The sequence below is a fragment of the Anoplopoma fimbria genome, unplaced genomic scaffold (assembly GCF_027596085.1).
Source record: "Anoplopoma fimbria isolate UVic2021 breed Golden Eagle Sablefish unplaced genomic scaffold, Afim_UVic_2022 Un_contig_8464_pilon_pilon, whole genome shotgun sequence".
In the NCBI taxonomy this organism is placed as follows: domain Eukaryota; kingdom Metazoa; phylum Chordata; class Actinopteri; order Perciformes; family Anoplopomatidae; genus Anoplopoma; species Anoplopoma fimbria.
The window spans coordinates 20,321-40,592 of NW_026553206.1; the positions used below are offsets into that span (position 1 = coordinate 20,321).

Genomic DNA, 20,272 nt, shown 5'->3' on the forward strand with positions numbered 1-20,272 from the left:
GAAAAAGTTGAATCTCGTTTAATGTTTGCTGCACAACATTAAACAAGCCTGTGAAATACTGGGAGAATATAGTCTGGTCAGATGAGACCAAAATTGAACTCTTTGGATGCCATAATACACACCATGTTTGGAGGTCAAATGGCACTGCACATCATCCCAAAAACACCATACCAACAGTAAAGTTTGGAGGTGGGAACATCATGGTGTGGGGCTGTTTTTCAGCATACGGCACTGGCAAACTTAATATAATTGAAGGAAGGATGAATGGAAAAATGTACCGAGACATTCTTGATAAAAATCTGCTGCCATCTACCAGGATGATGAAGATGAAACGAGGATGGACATTTCAGCAAGACAATGACCTCAAACACACAGCCAAGGAAACTCTCAATTGGTTTCAGAGAAAGAAAATAAAGCTGCTAGAATGGCCCAGCCAATCACCTGACTTGAATCCAATAGAAAATCTATGGAAAGAACTAAAGATCAGAGTTCATAGAAGAGGCCCACAGAACCTTCAAGATTTGAAGACTGTTTGTGTGGAAGAATGGGCCAAAATCACACCTGAGCAATGCATGCGACTAGTTTCTCCATACAGGAGGCGTCTTGAAGCTGTCATTACCAACAAAGGCTTTTGTACGAAGTATTAAATAAATTTCAGTAAGCGTGTTCAATACTTTTTCCCTGTGTCATTCCATTTGATTACACATAACTTAATTTCTGAACTTATTTGTTTTGTTTTCTTTGTATGTATGGATTACTTGGGTTGTTACCGACATCTGGTTTGAATTTCATGTCAATAGCACCTTTAGAAATATATTTACTGAGAAAAATGGTGACGTGTTCAATACTTATTTTACCCGCTATATATATATATATATATTTTTTTTAACTTATTTCCCAGCTATGCCCTGGTGCTGAATGAACAGATGGGCTACTGTTGTTTTATTATCGCAATGTTTTTATTAATCTGTTATTTATTGTGCTCCACCACTGATTTTATATGCTGTAAAATTACCTTGAGTGCCTTGAAAGGCGCCACCAAATAAAATGTATTATTATTATTATTATTATTATTATTATTTTGTTGTTTTAATTTAATTTTGTGTACAGTGTATGGTGCTACTTGTGGGATTTAAGTGTCTTTAAGTGTCTTACTTCTATAAATAGAGATGGTTTCTACTTGTATCTATAAAGTGATCTTTCGATGTTTGAGGAACCTTGGAAAAATAGCCCAGTTGGGCTTAAAGGGATCATGATTTAAAAATCAAATCAAATGTAATCACTATGTCACAGCATTCTATGTATCTTACTGTTTTGCAAAATACTTCTTCATTACACCGCAACACTTTTTACATTATGAGGAGAAACCCCGAGCTCCAACAGTTACATTCCCAGCCTGCCAGTGACGGTTGTCTTAGTTGTAGTTGGCTATGCTATGGTTGTGAAAACAACACATCCTTTAAATTAAACAAAAAAAGATGTTGTTTGTAGACGCCATCTAGAACAACAAATAGAGGTGTTTTCTGATCAGCAAGACAACATTTGTCTGTGCTTTCAAAAAAGGTCACAAATCACTGTTGGAGAACAAATGTTTTACGATATAACAACTCTATGGTTAAGGTTTGGCCACTGACCTAACCAGTGAGTCCTGTGAAAAACTGACATGGTGTCATCAGCACCCCATTAATGTAGTCAACCAGCATTTACTGATTTTTCACTGTCATATTGGACCATTTCCGACGCTGTGGGTACATCCTGTCTCTTCTTTGATATTTCCTCGCTCCTCCATCCTTACTGTCTTTCTGCTCTGCCATCTTGATGGCCTTTCCAAATCTCTCATTTCTGCTGTGAGGAGCGAGGAGTGAGGAAGGATCTCTGAGGAGCCATGATCATTTATCATGATGAGGCTGATCCTTCCTGGGTGTTAGGTTATGAGTTACTTCATTTTAGCTTTCCTAGAAACATCTAGCCTAATAAATCATTCCCAGTGTTCAAAAACACATAATCATATTCTGGGTTAATCAACAATTACTTCACAATCAGAATATTAATAAATACAGATGCAATTAATGAATAAATAATACAAATGCATTCTGCCAGTAGAGAGGACACAGAACACAGTATAAATACAGAATGCAGGTTGGTATTCATGTGCAGGTGTACAGGTTCCAGAGAGAAAACTCTGACAGTGATGACTTTCTTAGTATACAGTGATCATGTGTGCAGGCACAAACTCATCTAAAGTCTCTACAGCTGTTAAAGTCCGCTGACAGCTGATCCAGCTGTGATCAGCTGCCGCCATCATCAGAAACAGACCTAGCTTCACATGATGTTCAGAAGACATACAGTACCTGTCAAAAGTTTGGACACACCTTCTCATTCAATGGTTTTTCTTTATTTCTTTTTTTCTACATTGTAGATTAATATTGAAGACATCCAAACTATGAAGGAACACATTTGGAATTATGTGGTAAACAAACAAATGCTCAACAAACCAGAATATGTTTTATATTTTAGATTCTTCAAAGTAGTTGAATGAGAAGGTGTGTCCAAACGTTTGACTGGTACTGTACATACACACACACACACACACACACACACACACACACACACACACACACACACACACACACACACACACACACACACAAACACACACACACACACACACACATACATACATACATACATTAGTAGGATGAATGGACTTCCTGCTGCGATGAATTGCTGATTTAAGGCAGGCTCATTTCTTGGTCAGAAATAATAAAATAGGACCATTATTAGAGATGTTACAGGATTTGGTTTCAATTATTTAAAATAGAGCGTTTATGTCTCGGCTGCCTAAAATACTGGCAGTCAGTAAGCTTCTTTCTCTGGCTTATTACCATGCCTTATCTCGGTTATGCAATTCATTGGTTAAATATGAGTAAAATCAGGGGTTTGATCTGTTTCTAAAGTCCCAGGGGCATGTTGAATAAATAAAGAATCAAAAATTGTGGAGAAATAACTAAGTGCTCACTCCAGATCAGGGATGCGTACACCGCAATGGATGTCACTTAAATGTAGATTATGAATAAATACCTGTTCACAGAGAATATCAAAATTCCTTTTAGTGATAACACAGGATGTAGCTTTAATTTATTTTTCATCCATAATGCATGCAATGATCACTTATGTCAAGAGTGAAAACACATTAGGTCTATTTGTCAAGATGTAGATCAACTGTGTGAGATTCAGATCATAGCAAACAACCTCGAGGTTCTAATCTCCGATGACTAATTCTGTAAACACAGTGAAGGTTCTGTATGCTACGGCTCCATCTGGTGGAAGAATCAAATGCTGAGCAGGACAACTCAACATGTCAGGCTCTGTGTTGGGTGACTTCAGGGAAGGGCTGCAAGACCATCAGACACAACGTTTTTCAACTGAATTCCCTCATGACACAGATCTGGGATCAGTTGGCTTGTGTAACACACTTATAGATCGGCCGAGAGGGGGAAACAGTGCGAGTGTTCACCGGGACACCATGCGACTGTCCAATCAGTGGTTTTTGAACACAGAAAGTCTGAATGACTGTGGATGTATTGATCTAAAATACAGAACATGTATCTCAGCTATAAAACATAAGGGAGGAGGGATCACACACAGGTGACCTGATACGCAGATAATTATGACATAATTATGGCTGATAATGTATCTATTCAAGGATAATATTAATGACAAGGTATATCTCTTTAATAACCTTGCACAGACATGGTATACCCACAGGGTCACTTTCTCAGGGTTTGGTTGACAACTCCCTCATTCTCTTGGCTCACCTTTATCCTGAGCTGAGGTCTAACCAGTTAGAGGACGTTCAGGGCCTTTGTCGCATTTTGCTTTGTCTGGAAACCCAGATGTTTGATTATAAGTAGAATGCACAAAAGGGAGATCTAAAGACAGGAAGAGGCATTTTAACTGTCCAATGAACAAACTGTTCTTCCCCGCACCCCCTTAAAGGGTCCGAGGACCACCTACCACAGTCTAACCAAATCATGTGGGAAACAATGATGTATGCAAATAAAGTACAGTAATTCATTGTACAGACAGCAAGACATTACATTTTGAAATTTAATTCCTCAAATTAGTGCAAAATGAACCGGCTGGATCTCTGAAGAACTTTGTGCTCTTTTTCTAGCAGTGGTGGAATGTAACTAAGTACATTAAGGCTACTCTGTTACAAGTCAAAGTCTTACATTCAAAATCTTAAGTAAAAGTACAAAAGTATTATCAGTAAAATGTACGAAATAAGATGTTGAGATATAAAATCAAATCTGAATTGTTATTTGATGTGGTTTTCACTGTTCGGGTGTGAAAAAAGAAAAAATATATTAGATATAAATGGTTTAACTGGGAATATAGAAACATAATGTCTGTAATTATGGGGAAAAACGACAGGTTGAATTATACCAGAATTCTCCTTTAATCAGAAGACAGGTAGGCTACAACCGGCACATTCAGGAAGCCTACAGTTTCAGCGCCACTTGTAAAGTCTCGTTTTATTACTCATTTGTATCTTGTTTGCACTATACTCTCTGCTGCTGTAATCCTGCAAATGTCCCCGCTGCGGGACTAATAAAGGATAAGATTATTTTATTTTTATTTTTTATATTTTTCTTGTTAACAAATCCCATGAAAAACCCAAATAACAATAAATCCTAACAAGTATATTGTGTGTTTTAAAGTCTCTTCTTCCTCTGAGCCATAGAGCTCCATTAAAAAACCCATCAGTGAGCTTCACTGTTGCTCTGGTGACATGTTCTTCATCATCATGAACACACACTCCAGTTTATTTAAACTCAATCTTACACACTGCCCTTCTGCCACAACTACTTTCTAAAGCACCCAATGTGGATTAATCCACAGCTGGAAATAGTCCCCACAAACACACCGTAAAAAAAAATCTAGAAAAGAAAGTCAAAACAAAAAAAGGATAAGGCCACCTATGGATTTGATCAAAAACATTGGTGTTACAAATGTACTTCCTGACAAACCTTCACATACAGCTGACTGTTCCTCAGTGATGTCAAGCTGTGTGATTTCTGACTCACTAAGAACCCCTAATGATTTATACATTTATACTCAGGTCTCAGGCTGGGTTCATGTACCATGAAGCACCGCGCTTTGTCAATAGTGGCACAAGTAATAGCCGAGCTGTTCACACAAGAAGTACTTTCTCCAAGTCATTCTGCTTGAGTGCTGTTTCTGTCTGTGTGTGTGTGTGTGTGTGTGTGTGTGTGTGTGTGTGTGTGTGTGTGTGTGTGTGTGTGTGTGTGTGTGTTCCTCACTGTTCTAACTTAACGGACAAGCGCTCCATTGGTTTGCTCCCTGTATGCTATGAAGAGATGTAAAGGGTCCTCAGGTGGTTAAAATAAAGGACAGCAAAGCAGAAAGAACGTATATCTTAAGGTTACAGATACCTTTATTTGCTTCTGACAGCCCTCTAATATTTGCTGTGCTGCCTGTGACTTACTGGTTTCACATCTACCTGCCTAACAGAAATCCAAAAAAATAAACAAAAGATCACTGGCATAATTAACTGGCAGGAATGAACCTGGCAGTGACATCCTCAGTAGACACAGCATTGTTCACTGACAGGATCCAGCTGTGGTCAACAGACGGACCAACCAGTGGTTCCATTTACAGTCACATCTCCTTCACCTGTTAGCTTCAGTTCAGGACACATCTGACGCTCACACTGCTGTTAGGAATGAGATTTAATAACAACACAACACTTAGTATGAGTAGTTAACCAAATTGAGATCTGATTGTCAACACATGAACCAGGTCTCAAGACTAGCACTATGAAACAAACATACAGCAGAATAATAAACTGACAGAGCTGACCAAACAGTGCATTTTCTCAGGTGGATAATTGGTCAGAAGCTCGGTCAACACTAATCCATATTCATTTAGTCCGTTTGGGTCTCAGGGTCGGGTTCTGCTTCATCAGAACTTGTACAATGTGTTGACCGACCTTGTTGGGTGTTTATAGTCCACACTAGAAAGTGGAGTGAAAGCTGACTGTCATAGAGAGGGAGAGACAAACGGTATCGTTTCAGACAGTAAGACTCACATATTCACATGAGAAGTGTGAAGAAGGCGTGAAGAAGGCAAAAAGAAGGCAATCCCCTGGCTAATCACTGCATGCAGCGTACCCCGACCAATCAAAGCAAGCTGATGCGTGATGTCATCGATCGTAGGTGCTGGGAAACCATTTCCAGGGACAATGGTGGTGAGTATGAAGAAAGGATTTACTGGGTTTCCCAGTTCCACCTCACAGAACCAGCAGCATCGTTCCTCTGTCTCCTCCATGTTCACTGTGTAGCGCTATGTGCTCCTACGGGTCACAGTAGGGGACAGCAGGAAAAAACATTCTAACATGCTAGTGTTTCTGTCTAGACATGTGAGACAGAAAAGAGAAGTACAGCTTTAACTCAAGGTCCAAGTCTAATAATGTACTCATAAAGACATCCAGTCTTCAACACAGCAGCTGAAGTATGAATTATGGAAAATGTCTATCAGTCCATGAAGGGTGAAGGCCATTTACATGTCTTTCTCTTACAGCATCTTTCACATTCTCATTACAGCATATGGTTACATTTAAGTCCATTGATCCTAATGATCCCAGGTCAGATCTGTGGCAGCATGTACATCAGTATCTTTGTGGATACTACCACCAGGTGGCTCCAGAGTCTGACATTTTGAAATCCTTCACATAGTGGCTTCTTAACTGGGACAGCTGAAAGAACCTTTGGATTACAGTAGTGCAGAAGCTCAAGTTTCATGATAGAGAGCTGCAGGAAGGAGTCCATAAACCTGAAAGTGACTCAGCAATTTTACACTTCATGTTCCCTTGTTTGTTGCTGGTTAGATGTCTGAAAAAAGGTCTGTGTTTAACACAAGCCGAGAGATTTGAACGTTTTGTTTTTTGATGTGAAATAGGTCAATGAACACCCCTCTGGAGAATTTAGAAGCTGTTAGTCTTGAAAAAAAAAAGAGTCTAAATGAGATGACTAAACGTCCTCATTAGAACACCAGTACTTTAGCTTAGTGGTGGTAACGTAAGGTCATGTGACCGTGGTGGAGTTCCGTTGTGAAGATTATTTTGCTGAACAAAAAGTGTACGAATCATAAAGTTTGTTTGCCACAGAGATATTTTTCTGTAATAATCCAAAATGTAACGGAAGTATCCCATTGGCTTTGTGTCCAGGTTACCAGGCCGACACTGACTTTCTGTTAGCCTAAAAACATTTGTCATCCCTGCAGCTGTCTATACACCTATGTGCATTAAATGGAACTTCACACTGTGCCGTCAGCGGTGAACCAGCTTCCTCCTGCCACTCACTCGGGTCCACAGGCTGCGAGCCGTCCGGGCGATGGTCAGCCTGCGGGGCAGACGGAGGCTCCTCAGAGGCTCCCTGATACATGCCAGCACCCCTGGCTCTGAGGGCTGCCCCAGGTATTCATGAGAAATGTGGTTAATTCTCTTCAGCTGTTTGCTGTAGTAGTTCCTCAGGTCACAGAGCTCTTCGGCTGCAGTCTCAGAGATGATGGAGGCGTGGGATGGAGAGCTGGGCGCCGTGTCATCCCCTGGGCCTTGACTGGAAACACCTGCTGCAGCACGGGGTTTCCTCCTCACTCTCTGAGGGGTGGTGGCTTTGCGTTTGGAACAAGGTTTAAGTGGATGTGAAGGTGTTTTCTGACCATCACTGTTATCTATAATGTTTATTTCAACATCAACCTCAATTCCATGTTGAGGCGTGATGGAGCTCCCTCTGTTCACCTCTTCCTCTCCAGGTCGGTGCGTCATCTGCTGCTGTGCTCTCTCGCTCTGTCGTCTGTTCTGGTTCCTCTGGTCTTTAAATACTATCACTTTGGGTTGTGGGGGACAGCTGTGGTCCATGACAACGGGGTCAAAGGTCTTATTAAGCTCTTCCTGATTGGCTGATGTGTCCTGTAACCATGTGAGAACCAAGTGTCAGTGAACAACAGGAGAAAAGTGAAACCAGTTCACTCACCATAACATTCATTACTTGCTGTCCTTTTAGAGTAAGCTACTATGCAATTCAAATAGGTAACGAAACAGAATGTCTATCCCTCTGTGAAGTCAGTAAGAACAAATGCTTCATGTTAGTGAAGGTTAGTGGGAGCATGGGCATCAGCACCACAGATCATGAGCAATAGGCTTGGGCGATAATATGGATACATTACATATTTAAATTTCTGTTAGAATTTGAAATTCAAAGGACATGCACTGTCCATCCTATCCACAGTGTGTCCTGTTCCTGTTCCTCATTAATGCATACAGCAAGCCAATTATACTCCATAGGTCACACTCACATGAATTATAAAATAGCTCTGTATACAGTTCTAATGTGCAGTGAATGTTTGTGATGTTCAGACTGTGAATCTGGTTTTGAATAGGCAGCTTCTTTAGACGGCTGGTGACTAGCACACTGTTTGCAGATGGAACATGCTGGAGGTGTTTTACTGTGTCCAGCAGCCACATAGAGGACATCATCCTACATCCATACACAAATGCATTAATAAGGAGCACATTAGTTGAGCTTATATTTTCCTGTAATTAGTGTCACCAGGAAGATTGATGCAATAACATAAACTCATACAAAACAGCAATAAGAGCTTCTGGTGCCAGAAATGTTTATCGCCCAAGCCTGCTGGTTAGGAACAGTTAGATGACATCATGCTTATTAATTGACAACTTATAAAGCGTTTAAATGACATAAACACAGATTCCTCCAGCACTCGAGACTGTCTGATCCAACAGTGAAGCATCCAGTCTGAGTGTGGACAGTGCCATGCTGATAGAAGCAGTAGTGAACAGAGTAAAGAATGAGGGACTGTACTTTGGCAGCGTGTCTTCTGGACAGGGCGGGGGGTTAGGGAGGCCTGTCTTGACTTTCTTGGACACAGGGGCATCTCCACCACTTTGAACTGATCTCTTTCCCTCTTTGGCCTTGCCCCGGCCACTCACAGCTTTCACCTGCAGGTCATTAACAACAGTCTTTACCGGTGAGGTTCAAAGACCAGCATGAGGTGGATGGGGGGACACGAGAGGGGTGGACACTCATGTCTGCACATGGACATACACAACAGAATCCTCCATTTGTCGTCACATGGCCGAGGCCGGGACCCCTGAACTCAGATCATCATTCAGGGTCTTTGCAGGTATACATGGAACAGTTTAAGAAATCTAAAAGGGTCACACAGGCTTAAGTGGTCTGAACAGAACTGAACACCACATTTAGAATAATAGAAAAACAGATCCTCCTTTTGGGCTTAACTTGATAAATGACAAAGGTTAAAATCTAAGTCCAAAGCTTTTAACCACATCTCACAGTCTTCATCACCATCATCATCATCATTTCATACCTGATCACGTTAAAACTGAGCCAACTTTGATTTGCTGATGAAGACCAAGAGAGGCGTTTAAAGGTCGGGAAACAGAGAAAAGATAGTAAGTGGACTTTGTTAACTCTGAAGTGACTGGTAGTAGTAATACTGTAATGATGATGAATACATACGTCAGTAAAAAGCATCGATCCTTGTAAACAGCTGTGAAGATGACAGTGACAACATGAGAGCAGCAGTGGACTCTACATGTATCTATGATTAATCATGTTAGCTACTAATGATCCTCATCAGTAGCTGTGTGCTAGTGATCCAGCAGGGATTATCAAGGAACAGTCACAACAGTTAGCTTCAATTCAATCAGGACTTACCTCCATGGCTTTCTAAAAACAATTAGTAAAAGACACAATATGTTCAAATGGTGGCCAATATGCTCAGCTGGCAGACCCATGTGTACCTTTACCACAATGTTTGCTTTACAATAACAACTCTGATCAACTCCTTCAAGTCAGTTTACTTTTTTTATACAGTAACTATTAGTTAACTCAGCAAGTCCTATGTTCACACTTTGTATGATTTTAATGTATGTAGAGTAGGGTTGGGCAACATTATAACATTTATTGTGTATTTTTTAATAGAGTAAATACTGACTGACTGGAGATCTACTGGAGATGCAGCTGCTCATACGGCCGTAGACATCAGCTGGATAGCTTTGTGGTTCCAATCAAAATCCTTTCAAACCTCTTATCAAATTGGATTAGATTCAAAGTTCCACATTAGCGAGTAACATTTCTTAATTACTACCTCAGCTAACTTAAGCTGAATGTTTTCTACCTCTCTCCTGCCTAATGAAGAGTAGGGAGAAACAGAAGGCTCAAAAAGTCTCACTCCTCTAACTATATCTCTCCTCAGAGTTTGGTTCTACTTTGACAAGTATCGTCTTTCCTCACATAGGAAACCACTCTCTCCCAATAATTAGAACAATGATAATACTACTACTAATAATACTAATACTAATAATACGTATAACAATATTAATAATAATGGTAATGCTTATACTCATAATAATACTAGTACTCTACTACTACTACTACTATTAATAATAATAATAATACGTATAACAATATTAATAATAATGATCATGATAATGCTTTTTTTCCTCATAATAATACTAGTACTCTACTACTACTACTACTACTACTACTACTACTAAGAATAATAATAATAATAATAATAATAATAATAATAATAACAATCATAACAGTAGTCCTACTACGACTTGTAACAATGATAATAATAAGGATAATGGTAATGATTAAAATAATAATAAGGATAATGGTAATGATTAAAATAATAATAAGGATAATGGTCATACTAATACTAATAAGCTGTTAGGAGGCCCAAGGACATGCTTGTTTCAGGGACACTTGATGACCTCATTTAAATAATTTTTGAGACTGACTCTGTGCGGCTTGCATAGGAGTATTTCACACAGCTCAGTCAAATCACCTCATACTTCAATCTGCATACTGGCTATTCTTTTATAACCTTGGCATCTAATTGTGGTTTTTTTATTTTTCACATTACCCAACCCTAAGCAAAGAGAGGCTTTTTAAAGCTCACTCTCAGCACTGACATGTTTGAAGAACAACATGAGATAAATGGAGTGCTGTAGACGTTTCACAAAGTAACTGGACTGCCAATAGAGGAGTGAGAGAACCGTGGAAAGGTTGAGTTCTTTCATAAAGGTATTTTATTTGAGTTTTAAGAAAAACTCCTCAGGCAATACATGCGTATGATGCACAATATCAGACAGTGTGGGACATCCGTTGGATATGTGACCAGCATTACTCACCACAGCAGACCCTGCCCCTGTTGACCTCATCTTCATGCTGAGTGTGTGAGCCTCGTTCTTCAGCAGAGGAGCTTTGCGGCCCAGCTTCATGTAGAAGTGGGTGGTGTACGGAGTGAAGCTGAAATCCTCCCTGAAGTCACCACACAGAAATACATGCCAATGTCAGACAGAGTCTCAACGTGTTCCTCTTACAATCGATCCACTAGGAGCAGCCCTATTACAACTTAAACAATATTTACAGTCCATGACCCTGTATTGGATGGTTTTGATTGGTTTTCCTACGCGAAAAAAGAAAGGAAGAAACAAGAGAAGATGACGAGTCACCTGAGGTATCCCTGCAGCAGCAGCATCACAACCACAGCTTCAGCCTGCGGCCGACACAGGGTGGTGGTCTGGATCATCTTCCTGCGCTTTGCTGGGCCTTTGCCTATCCACGCATCCACCAGCTTCAGCGGAGTCAGCTTTTCATCCACTGACGCTGCCAGCTCCACAATTTGCAGCACCTGCTTGGCATGCTGGGTAATTTCCAAGGTGGTGAAGTCTGGAAGGATAGAGGGCTGAAGTTGGCTTTTCATATCCCTTAAGAACATAGGCAACCATGAATTCTATCAAAGCACATCACACACACACCTTTTGCATTGCGGCAGGTATCACACATCTGGTTGCATCCTTCATCATCCCACACCTCGTCAAAATGAACAGCCATGAGAGAGCGCCGACACCTTCAAACAGCAAACACGAGATGCAATAGTCAGACAAGTCACAATGTGTGAGCCATCCTCTCTGACACTGTGTGACGTACTGAGAACCCGCTACCTGTCAACATTCTGGCAGTAATCCACTATCTGCAGCAGCTTCTTCTGACCAACGTTCTCCATCACCACCATGGTGCTGATCCTGAAGATATCAGAGAAGCCATAGTAGATGATGCAGTCTGCTTGTTGGTCGTCTCGCCCTGGAGACACACAGACAGGCATTCACTGAGCTGTACCAGTAGAAAGTAGTATTCTGTCCTGATAGGAGTGAAGCGGGGTCTACCTGCGCGTCCACTCTCTTGGTAGTAGTTCTCGATCGATTTACTGATGGTGTGGTGGATGACAAACCTGACGTCAGGCTTGTCGATGCCCATACCAAACGCCACTGTGGCTACCACCACCTACAGGACAAACAATGAAAAAAAGGAACTCAAGGGCAGCCGCACATACAGCTCTTATCATCTGTTGTAGGGCTACACAATATCAGAAAAAAACTGCAACATTTACCGTGATATGAAAAAATACTTTTCATCCTAAATTTAGTACATTTTCAAGTTTAAGCATCAATCGGCTGCACTATGAGGACTAAATTAAAAAGGCTAGATAAACAATTTGTACTCCAGTAAACGATTTAATCATAATCCGTCCATGACTTGAGACGGGTCAGCAGGGTTACCGACATCACCACAGACCAAGGACACTGACAAAATCCACGGTCCCAGGAAGCAGTGAGGTCTGGCAGAGGGGTGCTGTAAAGCTTATAGCTGGGGCCCTCCAACCTCCAACCCTGGCCTTAAAGGAACCCCTACTAGAGCCGGTTTGCGGCACACATGGACAGGCACACATGTTAATGTGCCCAGTGAAAGCCAGTCAGTACCGAGGAGAGGATCTTGCCGCAGAGCCGTCGTCTCCAGATGAATCCCCCGGGAAAACCCGGTTGAGAAAAGTAAAAATATTTAGGGGGAATAATGAAACCGTAGTGGGTCTAAGTATTGTCTGCAGGTAACTAATGGGAAACACTGGATTAGATATGGAAAACTGTGCAAGTTTTCCTTTTGTATCAAGCAGCAATATTGCTGTTTGTCACATCACACGTCCTGTGATGTCATGTGACCACTGTGCACATGAAGCTGCTGAAACTATATTTAGTGCAGCCCTAGTCCTTTCTTTTATTAAGGCTCCATTTTGAAGTTACTGCATGCTTATTACACAAAAATTAAACAATTATCCAATTAATTGATTAGTTGATGGACAGAAAATGTATCTGTTTATTTATTTTAAAAAAGGATAAACGCTGTTTCCACCCTCCAGTGTGAGGATTGCATCATTTGAAACTGAATCTCTGGGTTTTGGACTGTTGTTCAGACAAAACAGAACTTGTTTTGGGCACTTTAAATGATAAAGATTTTAAATCAAATGTCAAAAGTCAGATTTTGGTCTAATCTATTTTGACAAAATACGTACTTACTGTGATATGACTTGCATAGTGATTACTACACTTTTCGCTAAGGTTTCTGAACATTTACAGTTCTGGGATCAGTTCCTTTTCCAGTCAACATAAACCAAAGAAGAAAGAAAATCTCAGCCCAATGTTTCACCCCTCAGGATACCTATAGGTGTAACGCACCCAAATACCTGGATTTTGTTGGAGGTCCATTTGCGGTGAACGCGGGACCTATCGTCGGGGTCCATGTGAGCGTGGTAGGGGAAGGCCAGGACGTCTCTCTTCTGGAGCGCAGAGGACACTGACTCTGCATCCTTCTGAGAGAACACGTACACGATCCCTATGACACACACGTCAGGGAACATGGAGAATGACTGCTCTGTATGTTACACACACAAATATAAATAAATCTATTTATCTATCTATCTATCTATCTATCTATCGAGGGAGACAGAGACAGAGAGAGAGAGAGAGAGAGAGAGAGTGATTAGCCTCAGCGTGGTGCGGTTTGCTGCAGTACCTGACTGATCCTTGTATCTGTTCTTGATCAGAGAGGCAACATCATCTATTGATGCATCATAGTTAGAGTCTTTAACCCGAACCTGAGAAACAAGCAGACTGTCAGTGGCACTGTACCAGTGTCTAGGTTAGAGACTAAGTGGTTCAATTTATCAAGTTGGACAGGTTTCAAGTATAGATCACAGGTTTTTCTTAGGAACAGGTTAAATATGCAAATACACTAGTATGGTCTTCGATGTTTTGTAAGCACATTCAAGGCAGTAACGGGGTTTGATGGTCTGACAGGTCTGTTAGCAGGTGTGAAGAGCACACGACTGACTAAGAGACATCCGCTCTGTGTGTGTGCCTGAGTAGGAAGCAGTTGGCTGACAGGTGTGTGCATCAGAGAGTGCAGCTGCCATGGTTACCACCTCGTAGTAGAGATTGGTTCGGTTGAAGGACGCCGACAGTGTGATTGGCTGTGGCACACATAGGATCTTCTCACAGTCCTTGAGGACGCTGCTGGTTGCTGTGGCGGTGAGTCCCAGAAGGGGGACGTTGGGGAACTGCCTCTTCAGGATGCCCAGCAGCTTATAATCTGCACACACACACAGGAACACCTTTATCAACCTTGAAGACAAACCTCGTATTTGATGAGAAGGGGGTTAGTGAGGTGGCCTCGGAGGACCTCTACTTCCACACATCTCACCTGGTCTAAAGTCATGACCCCACTGACTGCAGCAGTGAACCTCGTCCACAGCGATCCGACTCAGCAGGTCTGCGTTATGGGCTTTCTCAAGACGAGACATGAGCAGCTTGCTCTTGGCGATCTTCTCTGGAGTCACATACAGCAGCTTGAAAGGAGCTTTGGGATCCGTCATTCCAGCCATGACAGTCTTGGCATGCTCCTACATTGTTTTTTAGACATTTTGTTTTATTCATTTTTTTGACACCTTTAAAACTGACATTTTACATCAAAACATTAGTATTATCCATACAAATGTAAATACATTAAGAAAAATGTTTTGAACTCATTTTGACAAAACAAATGACTGTAGGGTTAATTTGTTCCCTTCATGTGAGCCTGTGTTTAATATAACTTCAGCCTCACACTCACAACTCATCTTAATACGGGTAGTTACTCAGTGCATATGTAAATTCAGAAAACATATTTGGAATCCACTCTCTCTTTGTGTTTTTACACACAGTACTATGAGACAGTGTTACTGCCCTTGACTGTCAGTTGGACAGATGACAAGGGACAAGAGACAAGGAGGGGAAAAAACTGTTGGATACCTGAGGAACTTATTGCAATTCCTCCTACAATAACAATGAGTTCAGCAGTGACTGTATAAAGAGCTTGGAAGGAGTCCTGCACATCAACATGACCCACAAGCAGTAAGACGTCTCCTGCCTCCCTGCAAGTCTCAATATCAGCACACACTACGCAAAAGGTAGTGACTGTCTATGTTGCTTTTATACTGTAACTTATTTATCTTTGTGCAGAAAGTGTGAAAGTCTTAGTTGTCAAACAGTAGCATAAGACGAGATCAACAGCCTGAAAGGTGAGCTGAAGTGAAATAAATAGGCACAACAAGGTTGCCAGTGGTTACCCTGCTACTGGACGCATTCAGCATGACTGCTGGCACATCGATGGACTTCAGGTACATGATCTGGTCCTCCATCAGGGACACCAGGGGACTGACAACCAATGTAAAACCTGACAAGAGCATGTGATGTGATTACATTCAGGACCAAACAGAATGATCTGAGAAGTGATGTTTGAGCATGAGCAGTGTGAGGACATTGGTTTAGATCCAACCCTGTGCATATGTGTTAGCGTACCCTCTGAGCAGACTGCAGGCAGCTGGTAGCAGAGGCTTTTTCCTCTCCCTGTGGGCATTACCAGGAACAGATCTTTGCCTGACAGGGTCAGGTTGATGGCCTTCAGCTGTAGAGGTCTGAACGTGGAGAGATGGAACGAGTCCTTCAGGTGGCGCTCCACTTCTTTGGACCATGGAAAATCTACAACACAACACAAGTCATCACAAGTCAACATACAACCTAAGTGAATCTCAAGCAGTTTTTATCATAACAACTCTGGACCTGATTCTCCAGACACACATGTAGCACATAACAGACGTCGTCCATGTCTGACTCGCCCTCATTTACTGGAAGTATTAGTTTGTTTTGGGGCGAGGGGTGGGACCTGGGTAGAGCGTGCAGGAGTCGGGACATGACACTGATGTAGTCGGTTCTTTATTTGGTCATAAATGATCAAGTCTCTTGCCGCTCCTTTGATTTGTTGGTTGATTCTGCCGTCGGTCTTTACCAACAGAAGTCCTTAAATCTCGTTGTATCTGCAGTTCTACACTGCTGTTGGCGTCTTTGTGTAAATGACCTTATCCTACTTTGCTGTCCTTGTTTTCTGTTTCTTATTTGTCTATTTCTATTTATGTACACTGAGAATGACGGAAAAAACTAAGTCAAATTCCTTGTATGCGCACGCAAATAAAGCTGATTCTGATTCTGAAATTACCCTCCTTCTTCACCCTCCGCTGGTTTCCTTCTAAGCTAAGGCCAGTGACCTCGCGGCCTCTAACATGACCCGGCCAAAATCACAACATGGCTTCTCCAAAGCAGGCGGCTGCATTCTGTAGAACGGCGCTACATGATCCCGACTCATTCCTGGCACATGATAGATGTAGCAGTGTAGTACCCAGGATTTAAGAAGAGGTGACGAAACTTCTCTCCCCCTTAAAGAGAGAGTAGCCCTGACGATGTTAGACGACCAGACCACCAAGTCGATTGTTACATTACGTTACTTCACACCACATCACGACACCACAGCACGAGAGCTGAACAGGAAATAACATCGAGGAGTTACTGAAAACTGAACCTGGAGGAATGGGACGTAAATGGGAAGGACCCAGCAATAGTGACAGACAACTTTACTAAATGCAAGGCATCTATATGTAAGTTAAGAGTTGTCAGTGACACAATTTGAAAAGAATACAGTATATTATTTTGTTGTGGCAAGTGCATTTTAGTAAAAAAAAAAAAAGTGTTCTGTGGCACAATGAGAAAACAAAATGCACTTTATTTTCATATCATTGTTTATTGCAAGTGCATTTCAGTTCAGTGTGTTCTCTGCTGAGTGACTGTGGAATGCAAATACCTTTTGAAGTAGTTTTGGTGCAATCCGTCCTCTAAATTATCAATATGTGATGTAGGTATTAGACAATCCAGGTCATATACAGCAAGTTGCATTTTCAGCTCTATTTTTACATTTTCATTTAAAAAAATTGGATTAGTGCTTTACAATACACAGCCCTAGTTTAAACTGACTTAGGTTGCAGAGCATGTGCGAAATGTAAAATGTGTGAAGAGTATAAAAGGATAAAAGCGTCTGCTAAATGACTGTAATGTAATGTAATGTAATGAGTACCTGTGCCATCATAGAGCTTCATCTCCTGCTTGCTCAGTACTGGATGAGCTCCAGATGACTTTGAGGATGACGGCTGTGCAGCATCACAGGCCTCCTCCAGTTGCTGCAGAAGTGCATCTTTACGACCGGTCAGCTCAGCCTGCTTCTGCAGGAGATCTGTAATCTGCAGCTCCACCAATTCTAGCTCCGCCTCCAAAGAGTCCAGCTCCGCCTGCACATCTGAACAAGAAGGAACACAGCAGGAGCACTGTTAGAGACCATGACTCTGAGCAGATATGGGTGTTGACACGGACACGTAAGAGGAGATGAGGTAGTTGCAAAGGATGTGTAATGCAGCCTATTTTACATTGATTTCCCTGTTTTAATAAGGGAAATATATAATATATAATATACCTATATGCAAGTGAAGACATTTCATCATGGGGGGATGTGTGTAGCAAATGTCACAACAATCCATATACAGTTGTTGAGACCTTTATCTCAAAATGAGTGTGTACCAAACTGAGTGCCAGAATGAGTGAAAACTTTGATCTGCTGGTGGTGCTTGAGGAAAGGTCAGGGGGTCACCTGGTCCTCTGAGCAACATGGGTATCTGTTCCAAGCTGCAGACCAATCCATCCAACAGTTGTCATGATATTTCAATGAAAGCCCAAACTGTTAACCTGCTGGTGGCCCTAGAGGAGTCACTAGGGGGCCTTTCTCATTTCCAGACTCCTGCCTCCTCGTCACCTTGTCTCCTCGCTCCTCTGGATGTGACACGGAAATCTATCTTAGCGTTCAATCTCGAAGAACATCCCAATTCCTAATATGCATCTGGAGGAGCAAGGTTTAGTGATTGAGGAGGCGAGGAAACACCTGTCTATCCTTTTCCAAAGTTTTTTGAGCACCCTTAGACAAATAAAAGAGAGTGACATCACAGCTGGAATCATCTCAAACTATAGCAGGACTCTACAAATGTAGCTGTTCCTTTTGTAATCATAAATTGTAATTATGTAAGAAGATCTAACTCTCTGTCCACGGAAGCGTAGCACCCAACCTCCAGTTCCCCCTCAGATAAACACCGTGGCTCTGACAGCCCTTTAACTGAGCCGCCGGCTCACTCCCAAGAAAGGATGTGTCGTTTGTGAAATGCATGTTGTCATTAATCCTAATAATGATAATAGGTATTAAAAAAGGTATTATAATAGGTATAATTTTTTTTACTGAAATTCAGGTATCATACTGGCACTACACGCACAGCCCTTTTATTAACTTAGGAAACAGGGACAGATGGGGTGTTTATAGTGAGCAGGCTCTCTCACTGGAGTTATCCTGATAGTGTGAACAGGGAGGAGACTGTCAGGTCTCACACCTGCACAGCTAATGATCTCATTCCTTCTCTCGGTCCCTCCCCCAGTGTCCCTTTAGAGCTGAGGCAGGAGGGTGTAGTCTCTCATCAGTTCCCATGAGATCGACCTCCTCTTGTACAATGATCACTGCAGGATTATCACAGAGAACTGTGGAAATGTTTACATCTTTGCACATTTGGGTTTCCAATGAGGTTTGGTTCATTTTTCATGCAAATTAAAGTGACTTAAAGTGGAAGAACAGACCTACCATTAGTTCTGCCACCTCCATCCATATTTCTCAAGATTGACTTGCTGGGTAAGGAGCCAACCAAAGAGATGTTGATATGGTTCCCTGTCAAACAAAAAGGCATTTCAATGAAATGCAGTTTCCTTTTAACCTTTCATTCACTTTTCACAAAGAACTACTGGGTTTCCAACTGGACCCCGTGTGCTCAGATGAGAGGCACACACTGGGGCTACATCTGACCTTTAGTTTTGATGCTCGTTTAGTTATTGCTTTGTTGTGTGAGTAAATAGCCTACTTCTACTTATTTGTGGTTTACATTCAATCATTTGATTTTTACATACATTATTATATTCTTATTTTCAATGACTGCCAGTTCACCTATAAAAGGCGCAGTGAAACCAGTTCAAAGCTTCATCTACTTCTAGTTAGCCAATATTAATAGTTGTTACAAAGTCACGTTATATGCCACATTTGGTCCCCTTAACATTAACCCACATAACTGACCGTAACTAGTTGCACACGTTCCTTTATCGCAGGGCAGCAGGTTCACTGAGCGTGTTGATGAATATATTAATTAATGTTATTCCGGCCTTCGCTGCCACCTTCTCCAGCCAACTCGATAAAGCTTTGCTACCCACTATGATGTGCTGCTAAAACTTCTGGGCCAAGATTTTGAAAAAGCATTACATAAAATGACAAACCATTCAGTCACTCCGTCCAGGCGCCGTTACTGTTGTGGACTCCACTTCAGCGTTGCTATAGAAGAAGAAGAAGAAGAAGAAGAAGAAGAAGAAGAAGAAGAAGAAGCTGAGCCGAGCCGACAAAAACTCACGCAGGGGGAACTCGGCCCTGTGTTTCGTCTGCCAGGATGACTAAAAGAGCCACTTCCTGCTGCAGGAGTGTCACACTAAGGAGTGTCACAATAAAGCGTATTTAGGCTATGTTTGATGTATGACCTGGGAGGCCTGATTCAAAGCAAGAATATCCTGGTATCTGAAGTCCTCATCAGCAACGCCTTAAGGGACAAACACAGGGCAACAATATCCCAACTTTAAATGTGATGCATTCAAGATCCATTTCCAGTGAAAATTGACAAAAACCTTTGGGGGGTTGAAGTGTGTCTCGTTTTCCGTAAATAATCTCTTAGACGGTAGATGTATTATTCTGATCACTGTTGCAGATGCTAAGATTATTTATTAAAACAATAGAGTAGCGAACTCTATGAAACAACTAAGGCGTCGAAGTCAAGTTGCAATGTTGAATGCGACAAAGCGCTACTCCGG

General features: G+C 41.6%; 1 protein-coding gene across 1 annotated transcript; it reads right to left on the minus strand.

The window, feature by feature from the left end:
* Window positions 1–5,432: 5,432 nt before the first annotated feature.
* On the minus strand, window positions 5,433–20,243 carry LOC129116390 (ATP-dependent DNA helicase Q1-like). The gene is made up of 16 exons (XM_054627302.1): window positions 20,090–20,243; window positions 19,691–19,745; window positions 19,011–19,094; window positions 17,415–17,633; window positions 15,812–15,991; window positions 15,580–15,686; window positions 14,676–14,874; window positions 14,398–14,564; window positions 13,989–14,070; window positions 13,660–13,808; window positions 12,308–12,425; window positions 12,086–12,224; window positions 11,900–11,991; window positions 11,594–11,810; window positions 11,270–11,399; window positions 5,433–7,996 (listed from the first exon to the last, which is right to left on the minus strand). The coding sequence occupies exons 3-16, from the start codon at window positions 19,033–19,035 to the stop codon at window positions 7,355–7,357; spliced, it is 2,466 nt and encodes an 821-aa protein (XP_054483277.1). The 5' UTR covers window positions 19,036–19,094; window positions 19,691–19,745; window positions 20,090–20,243; the 3' UTR covers window positions 5,433–7,354.
* Window positions 20,244–20,272: the final 29 nt, after the last annotated feature.